This window comes from Notothenia rossii (assembly GCF_949606895.1).
Source record: "Notothenia rossii genome assembly, chromosome: 4".
Classification (NCBI taxonomy): domain Eukaryota; kingdom Metazoa; phylum Chordata; class Actinopteri; order Perciformes; family Nototheniidae; genus Notothenia; species Notothenia rossii.
Genome location: NC_136902.1, coordinates 47,295,833 through 47,315,763, shown reverse-complemented (window position 1 = coordinate 47,315,763; position 19,931 = coordinate 47,295,833). Strand labels below are relative to the sequence as shown.

The 19,931-nt window shown below is 43.0% G+C and overlaps 2 protein-coding genes across 17 annotated transcripts in view; one reads left to right on the top strand and one right to left on the bottom strand.

The window, feature by feature from the left end:
* The window catches only part of LOC307035522 (zinc finger MYM-type protein 1-like), a 42,958-nt gene extending 30,598 nt beyond the window's left edge, over positions 1-12,360 (top strand). For 4 of the 9 annotated variants that reach the window (XM_079674959.1, XM_079674966.1, XM_079674961.1 and 1 more), the window contains 5 exons: positions 107-236; positions 316-438; positions 526-647; positions 781-855; positions 1,171-2,933. Coding sequence is in view for 7 of the 9 variants with exons in the window: in XM_079674961.1 (XP_079531087.1) it covers positions 107-232 (126 nt within the window). In the remaining 2 variants the exon portion in view is untranslated. Of the gene's footprint in view, positions 1-106; positions 237-315; positions 439-525; positions 648-780; positions 856-1,170; positions 4,700-4,798 lie in introns of those variants that run through there. The other 5 variants (XM_079674960.1, XM_079674958.1, XM_079674962.1 and 2 more) reach the window with 4 other exon arrangements.
* The window catches only part of myt1b (myelin transcription factor 1b), a 66,568-nt gene that overhangs the window by 35,707 nt on the left and 10,930 nt on the right, over positions 1-19,931 (bottom strand). For 7 of the 8 annotated variants that reach the window (XM_079674920.1, XM_079674919.1, XM_079674921.1 and 4 more), the window contains exons 4-7: positions 19,321-19,351; positions 18,292-18,354; positions 16,419-16,786; positions 12,368-13,525 (exon numbers count right to left, since the gene is read on the bottom strand). In XM_079674920.1, coding sequence (XP_079531046.1) covers positions 12,368-13,525; positions 16,419-16,786; positions 18,292-18,354; positions 19,321-19,351 — 1,620 coding nt within the window. The remainder of the gene's footprint in view (positions 1-12,367; positions 13,526-16,418; positions 16,787-18,291; positions 18,355-19,320; positions 19,352-19,931) is intronic. The other variant, XM_079674923.1, reaches the window with a different exon arrangement.

Below are 19,931 nucleotides of genomic sequence, written 5' to 3'. Positions count from 1 at the left end.
TTTTGAAAGAAACACACATCCCAAAAGTTTTCAACTCTAGGTGCAGGACAGAGGAAATTTTTTTATTTAATTTTCAGACTTAATAATGTATCCAATTCCCTCTCAGGTTGACCACTTGACATGTGAGAGCTTGAGGAGTTGTTCCCCCTCCGTCCATGTTCGAGGACTTGCTCTCTCTCTGCCTCCACTCTGCCTTCACTGCACCAAAGTTTGGCTGTTGAGTCTCCTCTAGTATGGTGAGTTTATCATTTTTTATGAAATCATACTTAATTTGTGATGATTAGAGACTTAATAATGTATCCAATTCCCTCTCAGGTTGACCACTTGACATGTGAGAGCTTGAGGAGTTGTTCCCCCTCTGTCCATTTTCAAGGATTTGCTCCCTTTCTTCCTCCACTTCACCACTTTTTGGCTATTGAGAAGTCTATGATTTGTTGAGTATGTCATGTGTCTCATAATGTTATATGAATTCATACTTGATTTGTGATGATAAGAGACTTAATAATGTTTCCATGTCTCTTTTAGGTTGACCACCCTATATATGAGAGCCTAAGGAGTTGTTTTCCCTCTGTCCCCTTTTGAGGACCTGCTTTGTCTCCTCCATCATTCACTGGGCCACTTTTAGGTTCCTGAGCTTATTTCATGTGGTGAGAGGAATGCAATATGTGTATGTTTAAAGGTTTGTGTGAATAAACATACTATATGTGTTTATAAAAGGACAATTGGTAATTCATAAATGTCTCTTTATATTCTCTGCTACCATTATCTTCTGTCAAACAGGTTTTCCTGACCTGCTAGAAGTTCTTCTATGATGCTTGAGTCATCCATCATATCTGAGAGCTTCGTCTTGACTTTGTGAGTTTATTATGCAACTTGTTTTGTGTCAGATTGAAACAAAAGGTTTGATTATGATTATTTCCTGGCTGAAGATTTTCATATTGATGGTTTTAATTTCAAACATCTGCATATCTTTTAAGTTCAATTAACAGTTATGCAGGTAGGCCTTAGGGCTCTTTTGAGACTTAAGTCATCCTTCATGACAGATGAATTTGTTCACTAATAGTCACTACGTCACAAAAAGGCTACATGGCTACATATACTTGTCAGTACACAGATACTGAGTACAAGTTCTGTTTGCTGTTTCTTGCCGGTCACGAATTTGGTGAGGAGTGGAGCTGGCTGACTGCGGACGAGGAAGTAGAGCAATACATACTTGTGCACATACACGTATATGAGAATGCATATCTATTCAGACCTGTAACCCATGTCTTAGACTTTTCACACAGCTATACAGTTGCAAGAAAAAGTATGTGAACCCTTTGGAATTACCTGGATTTCTCCATAAATTGGTCATAAAATGGAGGAAGCCACTGCTGTCCAGAAAAAAAATTACTGCACGTTTGAAGTTTGCAAAAGAGCACCTGGATGTTCCACAGCACTACTGGCAAAATATTCTGTGGACAAATGAAACCAAAGTTGAGTTGTTTGGAAGGAACACACAACGCTATGTGTGGAGAAAAAAAGGCACAGCACACCAACATCAAAACCTCATCCCAACTTTGAAGTATGGTGGAGGGAGCATCATGGTTTGGGGCTGCTTTGCTGCCTCAGGGCCTGGACAGATTGCCATCATCGACGGAAAAATGAATTCTCAAGTTTATCAAGACATTTTGCTGGAGAACTTAAGGCCATCTGTCCACCAATTGAAGCTCAACAGAAGATGGGTGATGCAACAGGACAACGACCCAAAGCACAGAAGTAAATCAACAACAGAATGGCTTCAACAGAAGAAAATACGCCTTCTGGAGTGGCCAAGTCAGAGTCCTGATCTCAACCCAATTGAGATGCTGTGGCATGACCTCAAAAGAGTGATTCACACCAGACATCCCAAGAATATTGCTGAACTGAAACACTTTTGTAAAGAGGAATGGTCCAAAATTCCTCCTGACCGTTGTGCAGGTCTGATATGCAACTATAGGAAACGTTTGGTCTAGGTTATTGCTGCCAAAGGAGGGTCGACCAGTTATTAAATCCAAGGGTTCACATACTTTTTCCACCCTGCACTGTGAATGTTTAGATGAAGATCAGAACACATTTTATGACCAATTTATGCAGAAATCCAGGTAGGTCCAAAGGGTTCACATACTTTTTCTTGCAACTGTATATATATATTTTTTTCCAATTCTCTATTTATGGTTTCATAATGACTGAGTCACCATTGAGTGAGTGAGTTGCTAATGCTGCTACTGTCTGTAATATGTTTCTATTTAGATTATTTGTCAGGATATTTTTTTGTTATTATTGTCCAAGTCTGGTTTTAACTAATACTGGGCTTACACCAAAAGATTTTCACAGTCACAGACTAAAAACTGAAAGGGTAGCATAAGGGTTCTTCCCGTTAGTCTCGTCCCACCCCTAGTCATGACATAACTTCTGTTGTGATTTGACACTATAATGAATAAAGATTGATTGATTGATTGATTGATTGATTGCTATAGCTGTCAATTTTAGTCCTTGAGTTCATAGTTAAGTGCTTTATTTGTTAACTGCTATCAAGGAATATGACTCTCCTTTGTAGTATGCATGAGAGAAGATGCCGTGAGATTAGTGGACTTCTATGTAGTGTCCGCTGATAATGTAGTGGGCTGGTCTGGACAGAAAATGCCAAGGCTGAATTTTTGTCCCAGTCCACCCCTGTTACCAACACTTACTAAGCATTTTATTATCATTACACTGGAGAAACCGACTTATTGTGGCAGCAGAACGTGAACATGTAACTTAAGGCCTGCATTTAACGACGATAGAGTAGTCAATGCTTTAGTAACAAGGACATTATTTTTTTAAATATTAGATATGATGTTATGTGTGCTTCTGTGACAATTAAGCTTATTAATTGCATTACATTTGTTAAAGATGTTTGTCTTTTACCCTTACATGTGTGTTATAAATTAATGTGAATATGGCATAGGACACATTTAATTTGACTGTCTCATGAAAAACGATTCCAAAGTAACCGTAAAATAAAAAGGACCCCAACTAGACAATAATACACAATCCAACTGATAAGATACTGTGATATCCAACACTTTTTTAAAGGATATCAAAAAAGATTATCGCATGACGTTTGCCTTTTAAAAAATCTGTCACCAACACATGTTACTTTACATATATATATTAATGCTGTCAAAATTATCGCGTTAACGTTGGTAATTAATTTTTTGAATTAATTGTGTTAAAATATTTAACGCATTTAACGCTTGTGCAGAATGGCTCCATACATCCCACCAGTGGCAACGCTGGGGTAGGCTACAGCCATACCAAGAAATGGCTTAGCCCCACCATGAAAAATGATGTTAAAGTAAGTAAAATAAAGTCCGCCAAATTGCGCGGAGTAAATTGCACAGACAGCAGTTAGTAAGATTGATTTCAGTAGTCACTTTTCTGGAAATACCGAAGACCAGAAACGGTTTTGAAAACTTTTGTCACGTAGTGATCGTCTTCTCAATAGAACATCTTTGATAATGTCTTCTGGCCAATCAGAATCAAGATAACAGCGTGGTGTTTTTGCAGGAAGTCCCGACGGAGAATACTTTTGCTGTAGTACAGGGATACACATAAATGGTACGCAGGTTATGTGTTATCTACGCAGGTACGCAGGTTATGTGTAATCTGAAATAGGTACCGTCACTTGTGTCACAAAGCGCATTTTCGTACCGACGTACTTGTGAAGCTTTTCTAGAAGGCGGTTAGATCACCGGACGACAGAGTCGGTCTCCGTGTGCACAGACAGGGCTGCTGTTAACGTCGGTCTGTACAGCGGAATTGTGCCAAAACTACGCCAATCGGCTGCGGAGGGAGACTCCCCCCCTTCACTGGAGAACTGCGCTAAAACAGCTGATCACAGCGTTCACACTCTGTGGTCACAAAGTACTCCACTAGCCCGTCCCCCCCCCGTTGACTTTCCTGAAGTACTCCCCCGTTGATAGAAATCAACACGTAATGAATTAAGACCCTACGGTTTGATGATTGATAGGTGTGTGGGCTGTCTTTCATTTTGACACACAGACATTTTTTATAATAAACATACATACCAGTGGCGTAGCGGAGGCCCCGCACCCCCCGCAGTGCGGGGGAGCCCCGGACCTTAGGGGGCCCCGCCCCCACTGTAGGCTATCCTCTTAGATTTCGTAATGCGGGAACAGGGTGCAGAGGGCGGGCCCCCCCCCCCCCCCTCCCTGCTATGTTGCTAGGCACCCCGTCCCCGTCATGTGTATGCTGCCTGTAGTAGTACAACAGTGTATCATTATAATTATTTGCTGACCTGCGATAGGGCTAGCCGGCTGATAACTAATGTTCATTGGCAGGCTGGGCAGCGTTCAAAACAAAGCGGGAAGCATTGCTCATATAAATAACGTTCATTAGTTGCGTTGCCGGTAAACATGAAAAATGAAGCGCCACTACCCAAGCGGTGCTCAGAAAAGCAAAATGAGAGCGAAAGCCAAAAAGGAGAAGGCAAAACTACCTAAAATAACGTCATTGTTCCGGCAGGCAGCAAAGGTAGACGTAGACTCTAACGTTACTGCAGATAGATCGCTAGCAACCCTCCCTGGCCCCCGGCCGTCAGCTCCGAGTCCAGGCAGACAGCCCAGCAGCCCCGTTACAGCCGAGCCAGCTAGTCGTGGCTCGCGCTTCGAGACAGGTTAGACATTAGAATAATAGAAAGTTGTATTTGCCATAACCAGTAAGAGTATGCTACAGGCTACATTGGAATTGGAATCTAATCCGTTCATTTTTGCAGGTCAGCAAGAAGTCAGCTGTGCCCCCTCCGAGGCCAGTTCAGACATAGCCAAGGTTGCCCAGCCAGCTAGCCGTGCCCCGACAGTGACAGCAGCTCCCACCCACCCTAGGGACACGTTGGCCAGCGACAACTCTGTGACTGAATACCCTACTGATAGGGGGAAATTCCCTGTAGATTTAGAAGACGATGATGTTAAACGGTACATTCTGAATAACGGGCCATGCAAGCCTGAAGGGCCATTCAAAAGGGATGGGAAGGGAATGTGCTTTTCAAAAGAGTTCTATAACAAAACATCTAAAATTGGATGTAGAATTCCGCGCAAGTGGCTATGTTACTCGCCATCTATGGACCGGGTGTACTGTGAGCAGTGCTTGCTGTTCGGTGACAGACCGTCTGCCCATCACCTCCACCAAGCGTCGAGAATAGGAATAAATGATTGGCAGGGTCTCTTTAAAAAGATTAAGGAACACGAATTCTCTCACTCTCATTTGGCAGCATGTGTCGTGTATGATACGTGGAAAAATAATCTGACCATTGACGCGCAAATATCATCTGAGTTTAAGAGAGAGGTGGGGTTTTGGACCGAGGTCCTAACCAGAATAACTGATGTTGCACTAGCACTGGCCTCTCGCAACTCTGCTTTCCGGGGTCACAGAGAGAAAATAGGTGATATAGATATTGGTAATTTCTTATCTACCATAGAACTTATGGCGCGTTATGATCCAGTTCTGCAAAGGCTTATTGAAAGCAAAAAGATGGTGCACTACCTAAGTCCTCAAACTCAAAACGAAATAATTTCATTGCTATTGAAAAAAGTGCAGGACACAATCATTACAGACATACAGAATGCAGAATTCTATTCTATTATAATGGATACTACCCAGGACATTTCAAAAGTAAACCAACTGAGTCAAGTGTTCAGATATGTTACTATAGCAAATGATGAAAATGGAAACCCTACAGAGGTGAAAATAAATGAAAGTTTTTTGGGCTTCCATGCAGTCACAGACCAAACTGCTGCAGGTCTAGAGAGAGAAATTCTCGAATCGATGGAGAGCAAGGGGATACTACTTGGGAAGTGCCGCGGACAGGGATATGACGGGGCTAGCAATATGAGTGGTGTCTACTCCGGTGTACAAAAACGCATAAGGGATAAAGAGCCCAACGCAGTGTACATTCATTGTGCTGCGCACAATTTAAACCTTGTACTCAATGACGCATGCCAAAATATACCTGAGATAAAAGACTTTTACGACACTGTTGAAAGGCTATATGTATTCTTTAGTGGAAGCGTCAAACGATGGGAGCTTTTGGAAACACACCTCTCAGTGCCCTACACTGAAGAGACTATGCCCGACACGATGGGCATCAAGATAAGACGCCGTCCAATCATTGCGGTTCTGTTATGCTGACATTATGCAAGCGCTAACTAAGATAAACTTGCTCTCCAAAAAAAGCGAGGAACGTGCCGAGGCGACTGGCTTGAAAAAGGCCATGGAGAGCTTTGAGTTTGTTTTAATGACTGTAATACAGGGCAAGGTCCTTGAAACAGTCGACATTGTGTCCCAAGCTCTCCAGCGCAAAGACGTGGACCTCTTACAGGCGACAGGAATGCTTGGTAACGCAACCGATACACTTGCCCAACTCCGAGGAGAGTTTGATGGCTTAAAAGCGCAAGTGCAAGACCTGGCATCCTCATGGGGTGTCCACAGTCTCTTCAAAGACAGACGCGCAAGGCGCACAAAGAGGCACTTTTCAGGGCTTTGCGAGGACCAGCGGCTCCAAGACCCAGGGGAGCATTTTAGAGTGGCGGTATTTTACGCAAATATCGATATTGTCGTTGCCCAACTCAAAAATCGATTTGTTGGAATGAGCGAAGTTGCACAGCGATTTTCTTTTCTGCTTCCCCGCAAACTTTTGCGCGCAACAGACAAGGATTTGTCTGAGTCCGCAAGTGCTTTATCAGGCCAGTATAAAGACGACCTGTCAGCCGAGTTTGCTTCCAGATCCTGTCCTTCCGTAATGCTCTTAGGCCTACCATAAAGAAAATTGAGCGTAGAACAATCAAAGACCTTGCACAAACCCTGCTCATTGAAAATCAGTCCATTTTGCCAAGTATCCCCGATGTTGCCACAGCACTGAAATCGTTTATTAACTATACCCGTGACTGTTGCCAGTGCTGAGAGATCTTTCTCAAAACTTAAATTAATAAAGACAGATTTGAGGAGCACAATGTCGCAAGAGAGACTGTCTGGGTTAGCAGTCCTTAGTATTGAGAGCCGACGCGCGCGCAGTATAGATTTAAAGACTGTTATACAGGACTTTGCGCAGAAGAATGCCAGGAGACGCGCTCGTATAAAATAATAGGCCTACAAAGCAGCTCCTGATTGCATCCTCTATGTAGCCTATAGGATGTGTTTTATTTGTTTGTTTTTTGTAGGCTACTTTTCTTTTATACAGAATGTTATATATATGTGAACCGTTCCGTTGTGTGAACTCCAATGATGATAGGCTATAACGTTCTACAATATACCTTCATGTTACAAAAAATACACAGCCACTTGTTTGTATTTGTCAATGATGTTTAAATCAGATGTATATTATTATACAGTTCCTACTGACCTTACTGTTTAAATCAGATGTATATTATACAGAAAGTTCCTACTGACCCTACTGTTTAAATCAGATGTATCTTTATACAGAAAGTTCCTACTGACCCTATACTGTTTAAATCAGATGTATCTCTTTATACAGAAAGTTCCTACTGACCTTTACAAAAGATGCCTGAAAAAATAAACATTTAAAAAAGTTGCCGCGATGTCTATCCCATGTCACTCTATTATTGATTTAGGGGAGGGGGCGGGGCCCCATTGTCCGACCTGCGGGGGAGCCCCGAAATATTGCGCAACGCCACTGATACATACTGTATGTTAAAGAGCCTGTGACACGATTTTCCCCCATCATCCAAACCCATCAATTTGAGTAAATATTGTTTCCTTGAAAACCGTTACTGAACTGATTTTGGATATTTGTACTTTGATAACCATTAATCTGCCCTTCAATGTTGACCATTTCCTGGATTTTCTCTGGGATTCTTCAAGTCCCGCCAAATTATGGGTGACGTCATTGCGGGCACAGCGCTCCAGCTGCACCGTTCAGGATCCCAGCATCTGCATGTAAACGCACAATGGCGCACACAGCAGCAAGCTCAGACAGCGATGACAGTTTAATTTTGAACGTGTCTGAGAGCTCATATGAGGCTGAAGGATTGGTTTATTTTGTATCTGTTAGAAGTTTAGGAATTAGGTGCGTCAATATGGGCGGTCATACGGTCATGTAGCCAGTGGTGGACAGGGACTAAAAACCTGCCCGGGACTCTCGACCGGCCCACTTCGGTACAACTAGTAAATTGTCAACGGGGGGAGTGGGGGAGGTGCTAGTGACTTATCCGACCGGCCCACTTCGGTACCGGCCCATAGGGATTCCTCCCGATGGCCAGTCCGCCACTGCACCCAGCCCAGCCCACGTAAACTGTCAACAGGGGGAGCCTCGCTGCGGGGAAACGGTGGACCTAGTGTCCCGATCGGAGTGGGAATAATAATAATAATAATAATAATAATAATCCGTGCATTTTATCCATTAATTTCCCCAACATTGTGGTAAAAAAAAACACGTTTAATCCATGTTGGTGTACTACTACAACCAGTGGTGTAGTGGGGATGTTTTTACTGGGTGGACGGGGTGGTGGGTGGACGGGAGACACTATGGACGCGCTCGTGAACTGTCAACGGGGTGGGGGGGGCTTGGGGATCTCTGTGTCGCCTGTCAGCGCAACTTACATGATGCCGTTTAGACAATATAATAATAAAGGGCGGTGCCGGCTGTCAGCAAACCGATCCGGCCTTTCTGCGCGACTATCACTCAAATGCAGGACATAGTCTCAATGTGTGGGACGCGGGACAAATAATAAAAATGCTGTGTGTGCAGTCCCGCACAGTGCGGGACACCTGGTCACCGTACACACACAGTTCTGCCCCTCACACACACACGCTTCAAATCAAGTTGCATAAATGCTTGAGCTACATTTTTATTATAATTACTGTGAAATCTGCCTATTATGTTTTCTTCATTATTACAACAAACACACACTTGCAACTGATAACACTGGCAATGATTTTAGATGTATTAGACTATTAAAAAAAGAAATCATGCTTCAAATAAGTGGGGGTACGGCGTACCCCCGCGTCCAACGCCCACTACACCACTGACTGCAACTACAAAAAGCTAAGGTTTGTTTTCTCATCAGGAAATGCAGACCGGCTCAAACAAAAGATTTTTAAATCATCATCCTCACGATCATTTAATGTGTCATATGTTCGCCGAATTGACATGAAAGCACTAATAAATGTAGTTTCATCCACTTGAGTTTACAAAAATAATCGATTTGTTTTTATATCACATCCGACGGAAGGAAATTCAGCAGCTCTCACTACCGATTTTTAATCCTAATTTAATCATCATCTTCACCACGAGCATTTATGTTTATGTTCGCCGAATTGACATGAAAGCACTGACAAATATGAATATACTGTAGTCAACTTCATTAAAACGTTATTAACGTGCCTAAACTCAGTAATTCACCATTTCTACGCATGACAACACACTTTGTCCGTGTTTGGCTCTCTCGCCGCACAGTGAAGCGTTCCCGCATTGACGTCACTTCCGGCTTCCCCCAAAACCTCAAAATGAGTCGAAGGAATTTTCCCGCGATGTTCGAAATTATTGATATTTATCGGAACGGTATCGCTTTTTCTTTTTTAAACTGACGGTTCGAGATTACTAGTAGCCCACTATTTCATTGCACAACAGTTGTTGGGTTCGTGTCACAGGCTCTTTAAATGGATATATCTGCCTTCTTTCATTTATCTTTCCATTCCCACAACAATATACTGTACATAAAGAAATTGCATATTTTGGACATAGTTCGAATGTTGATTAATCATGATTAATTCATTTTTAAGCTGTGATTAATCTGATTAAACATTTTAATCGTTTGACAGCCCTAATATATATATATATATATATATATTGCAAAAAGTTACATTTCGATTTTACCAAGCAACAAGCATCATGATTTTTTGGTCAGCTTTCACATTGCAAATGTATTTAAGGCAATTGTTATTTTACATTGTGAGAATTGGTACCATTTGTCTCTACATATTGTCTGTAAAAGACTTGGTAAAAGTGGTTCTTGCCGTGAGACAACCGAACAGCATAATTCTACATTTACACTAAGTTCTGATAACAGTTGAATATTATTTTAATAATAATAATAACATATATTTTAATGTTGATTAACTTCATACTGTCAATAAATAAAGGGATTCTGATACTGTTCATTCATAATCTGATTATCTTTGTAGTACAAAGTGATGAATAAAAAAAAACACTCTCTCTATACATCCATGCTGAATTGGACCTTCTGTTTCATTCTTCTTCTTTAATGGCGACTTCCAAATAGAGTATAGGAGAATTATCACCACCTACTCTATCACTGCAGCATTGTTCTTTGTTACTTCAGTTTCATTACAATGACTTCCGTTACAGCAAGAATCCCCCTCACACACATAGGTGAAACACATGCACATTCCCTACTGAGAACCTTTCAGTCAAATGTTTTTCAGGAGTGTGTGTGTGTGTGTGTGTGTGAGGTTTTCAGTAGTGAATGTGAGAGTATTTCAGGAGTATGTGTGTGAGGTTAATTTTCAGTTGCGTATGTGTGAGGTTTGATTTTCAGTTGTGTATGCGAGGTGTTCAGTAGTGAATGTGAGTGTGTGAGGTTAATTTTCAGTTGTGTGCGTGTGAGGTTTAATTGTCAGTTGTGTGTGTGAGGTGTTCACTAGTGAATGTGAGAGTATTTCAATCGTGTGTGTGTGAGGTTAATTTTCAGTTGTATGTGTGTGGGGTTTAATTTTCAGTTGTGTGTGTGAGGTTTCATTTTCAGTTGTGTGTGTGTGAGGTGTTCAGTAGTAAATGTGAGAGTATTTCAGTAGTGTGTGTGCAAGGCCAGATGTTTTCAGTAGTGTGTGTGCAAGGTTAGTTTGAATGTTGGCCTACACGGCCCCTCCTATGCATATGTTGTCATTGCACACTCTAGTCCCACCTTTAAAGTGGACCTATCATGCTATATTTGAATAATATAGTGTAGGACCATACCTAAATAAGGCATATTTATACTTTTTATTTTTCAAAATACCAAACAGATCATGCATTTTAGCCATTCCTCATTTCGCTCAATTTAACACTGTCTTTGCATGGGCTGATTCTGTGAGAACAGCACCATCTACAGGCCTGGCATATGTACTACAGCGCATTCGAACAGCAATGTCCGTGGCTGTCTCCTCCTGATTGGTGGAGTTGGCCCAATAGCCGGAGCGCCACTTCTGTGACGTCATAGAAGTGTTCAAATCTGGATCAGTCTGTATCAGATCCGTTGTAGCCCCTTTTTAAGAGATTTGAGTATGGAGGAAAATAGAGAGGGTTGTGTTTTCTGACACTTGGTGAGTTCCCTGGAACTCCGGGGACACATATTCATGTATAAAAGAAGTACAAAAGTGTATTTTGCATGATAGGTCACCTTTGCACCTTCTCTTTGTTAGTCTATTCAGATGGAACCACTTCATCCACATCACAATGGAGATCTAAACACAGCTCTGTGACTCACCGCTGTTTATTTGGTACAACGTGTTTATTTGTATACTCAATCCAAATGTATTTTCAGCATGTGACACTTTTTGCTGGTTCAGAACATCGTGTGACCAAATGTGTGGCATAATTGTTGTTATTGAGTCTGATTAAGGCAGGCTAGCTGTTTCCCCTGCTTTCAGTCTTGATGCTAAGCTAAGCTAATCTTTTTACAGTAGTGCAAAGATATGGATACTGGGCCACCAGTCTTGCCAACATTATTTTTACTGTAATTTGAGATTAGATTAATTGAGTTTAGATGGATTGTAAAGTTACAGTTAAATTGACAAATGTACTAGTATTTCTGTTTTATACATCTATATTTTGATCTGTTTTAATTGTTAGTCTTATAGGAAATGTTTGTTGATTATTACGTGTATACCTGTCCGAAGACGGCAGATGGAAATGAGCTTTAAGCTATTATCTGTCATATATCTGTCTTCCTTTTTAAGAAAAAATGTAATTGTATGCATGCTCCTTGTTCTATAAAGATAAAATAACATTTAATAACAATCGTCTTCTGGCTCTATCTTTAGAAATAGTGGACGGACACCAAATGGGTATAAATCCTGTTAAGAACATTGCCCAAATTGCCTTTATTGCAAGAAAAGAACAATTCACTCTTTCTTTAATTGTTTCTCAAGTTTTTTTCCAACTTCTATCAGGAGGTGAGTCTCCTGTCTTAGAGTGTTTTTGAATTCACCATCAAGGTCACGACCCTGCTTGCAGCAGCACTGCCATGTGATGCTTACATTACAAGACATAAATAAAGTGGGCGTAATGTCCCTGATTTATTGCACACCTATTGCAGCAGCTCTGGCCTACCTTTGCAGAAGTAGCTCTTGCGGATGATGTCCAGGTGCTTGGGCCTGTCGTCCATGGTGAAGTAGCGTTGGTGGAGGATGTCCGGGGCTCGGAGCAGATCTCTGGGCCCGGAGGGCTTCACCTGCTCTGCCTTCAGGGCGATGGCCTGCTCCAGCAGGCCCAAGTTCCCTCGTGTTATGTCGAACATCTCCGACTCGTCCGTCACGGTGGAGCGCTGTGATAGGCTGTCATCGTCGAGCTCGTCGTCCCCGTCCACGTCATCGAAGTCCCTCTCGGACCTGTCTGAGCGCACCTCGATGACGTCAGGGGAGACGGAGGAGCCCGCTTTGTGGATCTTAAAGTTCTGGCCTCTGAGGTTGGGAAAGAAGTCCTCCAGTGGACTGGCCCTGTGCGAGCTGAAGCTCAAAGGAGGGCTCTGCTTGTAGCTCTGAGGCGGGCTGGGTTTGTGAGAGTCGTACTTGTTGAGGGGACTGTGGGAGTTGTAGTTCTGGGGGGGACTGGCCCTGTGTGAGTTGTAGTCCTGCAGCAAACTGTGGTGTTCAGCCTCTGAGTGAGTTCCCTGAGCGGCGGCGGTGCTGGTGCGGATTGGCACATCAGGAATGGGCAGAATGTGGTTCACCTCCCTGTGGTGCTCCTCTTCCTCTTTCTCCTCCTCCTCTTCTGCCGCTGGAATACCCTGACTTTGCTGTGCTGGAGCTGCCATCTTTTCCTCCTCTTCCTCCTCCTCCTCCTTCTCCTCCTCCTCCTCCTCCTCTCCATCTCTGATCTGTTCATGGTCTTCGGTCACATATAGGGGGCACACATGGTCTTTCTCTTCTGTCTCCTCATTCAACTCCTCTTCCTCCACTTCAGCTGCCTCCTTGTGCACAACAGATGACTCCTCCAATACTTGAACTGTATGCGCCTCCTCCTCACCCTCATTCATGTCCCCTTCATGCTGGTGCTTTACTTCTTCACCCTGCTCGGCTGCCACGGCGACATCCTCCTCAGTCTCCACGGCAACAGGCTGCTGAATGTCCACGGAGGGTTCATTGTTGGGGGAGATTTGGCCGAGGTGGAGGAGCGAGTTGGCCACTTCCTCTGCTCTCTGAGAGGGAGACTGGACCTCCTCGGATGCAGGTGGCGCTGCTCCAGGATCAGTCTCCAAGAACACACACTCTGAGGAAACATATGAAGAAGAGTCAGAGCTGTGAGCAGGAGGCGAGTCATGCAGAGAGCCTTTTGTGCTGTTTACATAGGAACGAAACGGGTTGTATCCGCTACTTTTCTCTTTTGTATAGCCCGTTCGCTCACCCGAGGCCGTAACGGAACCGCAGAAATGGACCCCTAAAACGATAACGGGTCCCAAGGTGGATAGATCTGCGCACAGAACGCTCTGGGGGGCCAAACGGCTCAGTGTGTACGCCCTATACCAGTGGTTCTCAACTGGTCAGGCCTCGGGACCCACTTTTGCCTTTGTCAATAAATCGCGACCCAACATTTTGAACCACGCAAATCTAATCAACAAAAAAATCTTGCTGTAATATATACGCTTTTCCGCATACATTATTAATTAAAGTGAAGTACAGTGTCAGTGCATATATCCCTTCACAGAACTAAAGAATGCTTTTTAAATAAGGTTTAATGAGGTGATGGAATCAAAGTTGAACTGTATAACATAAAAAGGCACACATGCTGGAAACCTAGCCCCAGAAGGGGGGTCTGGGGGGATTCTCCCCCAGGAGATTTTTAGAAAGACTAACATATAAACTACGCATTCTGGTACACTCTGAGAAGAGAATAAATACATCTATTACTACCCGACATCAGAGGTGGATTTTGCGGGGGGGCATTGCCCCAGCATTGGTGGCTGAAATATGTTACAGCATTACTGTCTAAAGTCTAAAACTGTTCCAATACAAATATTTCGTATATCAATATTTTAATAGATGTAATAAAATGATTGTTACAATACAAATCTGAATAATATCATGTTTTGTTTGAGATAATTTCATTTTTGAGCAGTGTTGTGTCACAATGGTGTGACGTGTGTGTGACGTGTGAGGTTAAGGACACAAGTTCCCTCGCTTTTTTTTTGCATACAAGTGATTCAGCTATTGTATTACAAGAATTAGCAGTAATGGATATTTGGCGATTTTTAAAAAACGTCCAATTTCGTCTTGTAAAGCTTCAACAACAGAAGAGCCACTGACTGAGCCTAACCTTACCAACCAGCAGCCGTCAGAATGTGAAGTGGCAGACACGCAAACGAGCAGCTCTGGATTAGCTAAACCAGTTAACGTTAGCCCCACAGCGGAGAGCTCTGGATTAGCAGGACCAGCAAATATTAATACCCAACAGCAGGGAGACCACCGGTGCCGGGCCGTCAGTGGGTCATGATGATCTTGATCGTCCTCAAAAATGAATGGGAAAACAAAACGATCATTTTCCACGTACTATTACAAGAACTATCCCTGGCTGGAATATTCAGTACGAATGGAAGCCGTCTTCTGTTTTTCATGCCGCCTGACAGCAGTGTAGACGATTCCTTTAGAAAGGGCCTGAGTGACTGGAAAAAACTAAGCAGCAAACTGGAGAAACATGCACACTCCCAGGCCCATCTGAACTGCATGGTTAAATGGGATAACTATAAAGTGACTATATAACTATAAACTTTCCCAAAGCCACAAAGATTCTGTTGAGAAGAACTGAACTTGTTTGTGCAAAATTGTTGATATTGTGAGGCTGTTGTCCAAACTCGGATTGCCTTTTCGTGGGCATCGGGAAGGAAGCGAGTCAGTCGCGTGGGAATTTTCTTGAGGTTTGTGGCTTCTTCTCCAAGTATGAACAGGCCGACATATTAATAATATTTTATGCCATTTTTTGTTTTTCACTTTGTTCTGAAAGCTTGCTGCTCCACTCAGAGAGAAGAGTAAAGAGGAGATAGTCTGTGTGAATTACTTTAAATTGTGGGTAAGGGTATATAGCTCCCATTGCACCTGTCAATCATCAAACCGGGGGTCATATTTCATCATGTGTTCATTTTTATCTGAAGTTGTACCCATGGATGTGTAAAGAGTAGTTCTACATCAAAGTTATTCAGCTACAGCTACTGACCATGTTACAGATGTTAGTGCAAAATCTAAAGCTCCTCTGCCACAACCATCAGCAACAAGTGGACATGGAGAACTACATGAACTACATGTTGCTAAATCCACCACGGAGAAGAAGGGCAACCATGGCAACCATGCTCGGGGGTCTTCTTCGCTGCTTTTGGTGTATTTTGTGGCGGAAGTACAGGGCCACTTACAGGCCCGGCATATGTACTACAGCGTCTCCAGCAGTTCGAGCGGTCTCGTGTGGAGGGACACGTTTATTGAGCCGTATCCGTGTGAACGGAATACTTTTTTGATATCGAATTCGGTTCGTTTGCATTTGCGGTCCCGTGTAAATGGGGTCTTTATCATCACCTCCATACACTGAAATACACCGCCTGCTGTGACACAGTGTTGGTTTGAGGCAGTGTAGAAGCACTCACAGTCCCCTAGTGGTCATTAGGAGAACTCACTTATTACTGACCTGCATTTTTGTTTTGCTGTCTGTCAGTTGGAGTAAAACTGACAAGTGCACTCTCGAAACATATGAAGTATATATTAAGTCTTGCACAGTAAACTGAAACATATCAAAGTCAACTTGAATCCAAAAACTGCACAAAATATTTGTATTTGTGTCACTGATTCTTGGAGCTATTCATTGATTTATGTTATTTAATAATTAAACATTTATTTTATTGCTGTTTTAGCTTGGAGTGTATTATTATTTACTGTCATTATTTATGGCTTTGATGTACTCAAAACCCAAAGATAACTAATTACAAAGGAAAAAGAATGGAGAAAAACAGCAAATATTCACATGTGAGAGTCTGGAGCCGGCGTTTGTGTGACAGTGTTGCTGGCTGAATTAACGTACATGATTTATTCAAAGCGTGAGAGTATTGCTTGAAAGCTCCTGACTTTAGTTGTAGCAGACTCTTCCTCACCGTGAAGAGGAGGATGACTGTGGTTTGTCTCACCTGCATCAGCGGCAGGTGTGTTCTCCTCCTTCTCTTCTTCCCTCTCCTCTTCCTGCTCCATCTGTGTCTCTTCCTCCTCCTGTCCGTGTGTCTGTCCGTTCTGCTTCATGTCCTCTTTCTCTTCGTCCCCTTCTACAGCTGCCTCTTCCTCCTCCTCCTCCGCCTCCTCCACCTCCTTGGTCTCTGCTGCTCTCTCTCCATCCTTCTCTCCCTCCCCCTCGCTGCTGCCGTCGCTCTCTGCGCTGAAGCCCTCGTCCAGGGCCAGTTTCAGGGGGTTGGACCTCCTCTTTGGGGGGGGCAGCTCTGTGTCCTGCTCCTGCTCGGCCTCCTCTAGACGACGCTTCCTGGCTATGGGACATCCCAGAATGCTAGAGGAAGACAGAGAGGGGAGGAGGGATCATAAATGGTGACATCACAGACACACCTGCAGTGAAAAAACTGAAACGTTGACTTTCATTAAATGTATTATGTCAACAAATTCCACATAACCGCATTAGATTAGTTGAAAGCAATAATATTAAGTTGAACCTAATATTTTTTGGGAAATCGTGGGAAATTTGTAGACATAATACATTTAATTAAAGTCAACATTTCCGTTTTTTCAGTGCATGTTGTAGGCCAGCATTACTATGCTGTTATGGAAGGCTGATTCCTACAGGTTCTCACAGGGTTGATCTACAGTCTTTGAGCAGATGAACTAGCTGAGCAGCTTTGACTTTAAAGTATAGTCGACAAACACTTGTACCGTGTAGTATTGCAGCACTCAAAATAATAGATGAAAAAATACAAGAAGAATTTGTGAGTGACTATAAGCAGCATGATGGAGCGAGTTTGTGTGTTTTGACATGAAGAAGGATGGAGTGGTTAGAGTCAACACCTGGGGGGGAGGGGCATGCATGCTCACTCGGAAATCAAACCACTCTCCACCCTCAGCCAATTGACTGGAAGGTTTAATGAACAACTTGTATGGAGAGGCGGGCGGGCGGGCAAGGCAGCGGAGGGTGAAATCCAACAAACTCCCTCTCACTCTCACCTGGGAGATGCCGGGGGAGATTGAGGGACGATCTATAAACAAAGTGCATCTGAAATTGCCGGCTGAACGAATACAGATGTAAACAGATAGCTAATATCTGCCCCTCAATAAAGAGCAGTCACAAGCTAGCGAGCAGCCCCCAGTCTGCGTGGTCTCTGAGGGCGGTGGGTGGAGGATTTAACTCCAATGAAAAACCTGGAGAAATCACATTTTCTGCTGAAAATTATGACTTAGGTTCAGATTAAGAGGCTCTGGGAGTTTCTGTTATCTCAAAAAGAGCTATTCTCTAATAGTCCAATCTCAAGATCTAAAGATGTTGATGTTTAACCTTTCTTAAGGATTATTTCTCGCTCAAGAAGCTATAACAATTCCAATAAGGGATTTTGAACGTCAACCCAAACCATTAGTCACCCCAAATGTGAGGTGTCGTAATGAAATGAACAGAAAAATAAAGCAGAACAAATTATTTCTGTCAAACAAAGTCGGGTTATTTATTTTAAGATTGCCCCTTTCTAATTTAATAGTTAAAAAATTACTATTTTGTTGATTCAAAACTGCTTTTTATGACAGGCTCTGCTTTGCTTGCTCTCTGCTAGATCCTTGTTGTTCTAAAGTAGAAACCACCCCTCTCTATGCTAACCGGCTGTAGCTTCATTACTAGCACACAGGAGGAGTAGGATTGATTAGAGTAGTATTGATCTCAACAAGAAAATGTGTTTTTTTAAACATAATATCGAATCACATGGTATTTTCCACAAAGCAGATTGATGCTGCGGAACGAGGAGGACAGACAGACAGAGAAGAAGGACAGACAGTGGGTGGCTTTTTAATCTGCCCTACCTTCTGTGTCGTGAGTATCTCCCACTGATATGGCCAGTGCCATTGCATCCAGGGGTGGGGCAGCTGGATGGGATGGATGGAGGTTAGAGATTATGTTTAAAGACACTGCATTTTAGTCCCTGAGCAGCAGCAGTGATAACCACCGGCAATAAACAAAGCAAATTAAGATAAACAAACCAAAGACATGCAACACATATCACACAAATGCACATGCACAAAGATACCCATCCAGCAGACACACATAATGCATGAATGCAGGTGGCATCAAGCCGGAGAACATAATGTCGTACATCAACCCTGGCCTATATCCTGTTACTATGAGCGATAAGGATCAGCCACGAGCCGCTGTAATTTCCCCTGCTCGGCTCTGCTCTCCAGTCATCATCATCATCAGCATCAGCATCAGCATCAGCATCAGCATCATCATCAGCACCCCCCGCTCCTCTCAGGCAGGTTGCTATGACCCCTCAGGACGGCTCATTTCAATTCTCATTAACTTCCCTCAGCAATCGCCCTTTATTACTCCAATTATCCTTATTATTAATTTCACTTATAAAAAAAACCGCTGCATTTGCATTTTAAATCAGGCGCTCTGGCCTCCCTACTGTTTTTTTTTTCTTTTGACGAAAGCCTTTTTTTTCCTGGAGTGCTGAGCTCAGATCGATACTCAGAGGTGAAGTGAGACAAAATGAGGGAGGATGAAAATATGGTTTGGGAGGGGAGAGAAAGGAGCACAATGGGCTTCATGGCCCTGAAAGCTCCCATCTGGTGGGGAGGGAAGAGGAGAAGCATCCTCTCTCCCCTGCACGCTGGATCCCTCCATTGAGAGAAATCAGACCCCTTTCAATGCTGCTACTGTATGTGTTCATAGCAGGAAACGGCAAAAAAGCTGTGAGAAATCAATAGCAGCCTGTTGGAGGGACTGACCATGAGCGTAGATGCACCGATAGTGAGTCTACAAGCGCCGGGAGGTGCACATAAAATAACCTTATGAAATGAATTTGCACAAAGATGAAGGTGTTTTCTTACCTCAGCTCTTGTCCTACAAGCTCAATAGGAACTGGGAAAGGGGGAGAAAAATAGGGGGGGAGGAGAAGAAAGGAACAGGGAGGGAGAACAAAGGTGAACGACTGCTCAGAAAGCTGCGCTGCTAAAAGAACCTCAGATCAATAAATCACAAATGCATACGAATCCCATGAGGCTTCCTCATAGAGCTTACACAATGCTGAGTGCATGATCAGTAGGAGTACACACACACACACACACACACACACACACACACACACACACACTTACATCTACATGCAAGTACACACAAACACATGTTCACAAAGGTGAGTGGAAAACACACACACACACACATATACACACACACACACACACACATACACACACACACACACACACACACACACACACACATATATACACACACACACACACACACACACACACACACACACACTCTGAAGAGAAAACCTAGATCAGCCAATTTCAATTGTGCAGTTCCGGAAAAAAAGTGACAATGAAATGCAGACTTCAGCAATAAAAAAGTGATTAATTGTTGCACCTTTAGTTATTATAATTGGCAAAAGAGATTAGAAAAGAAAAACAGCTCTTCTTTCTGCGACAACTTATAG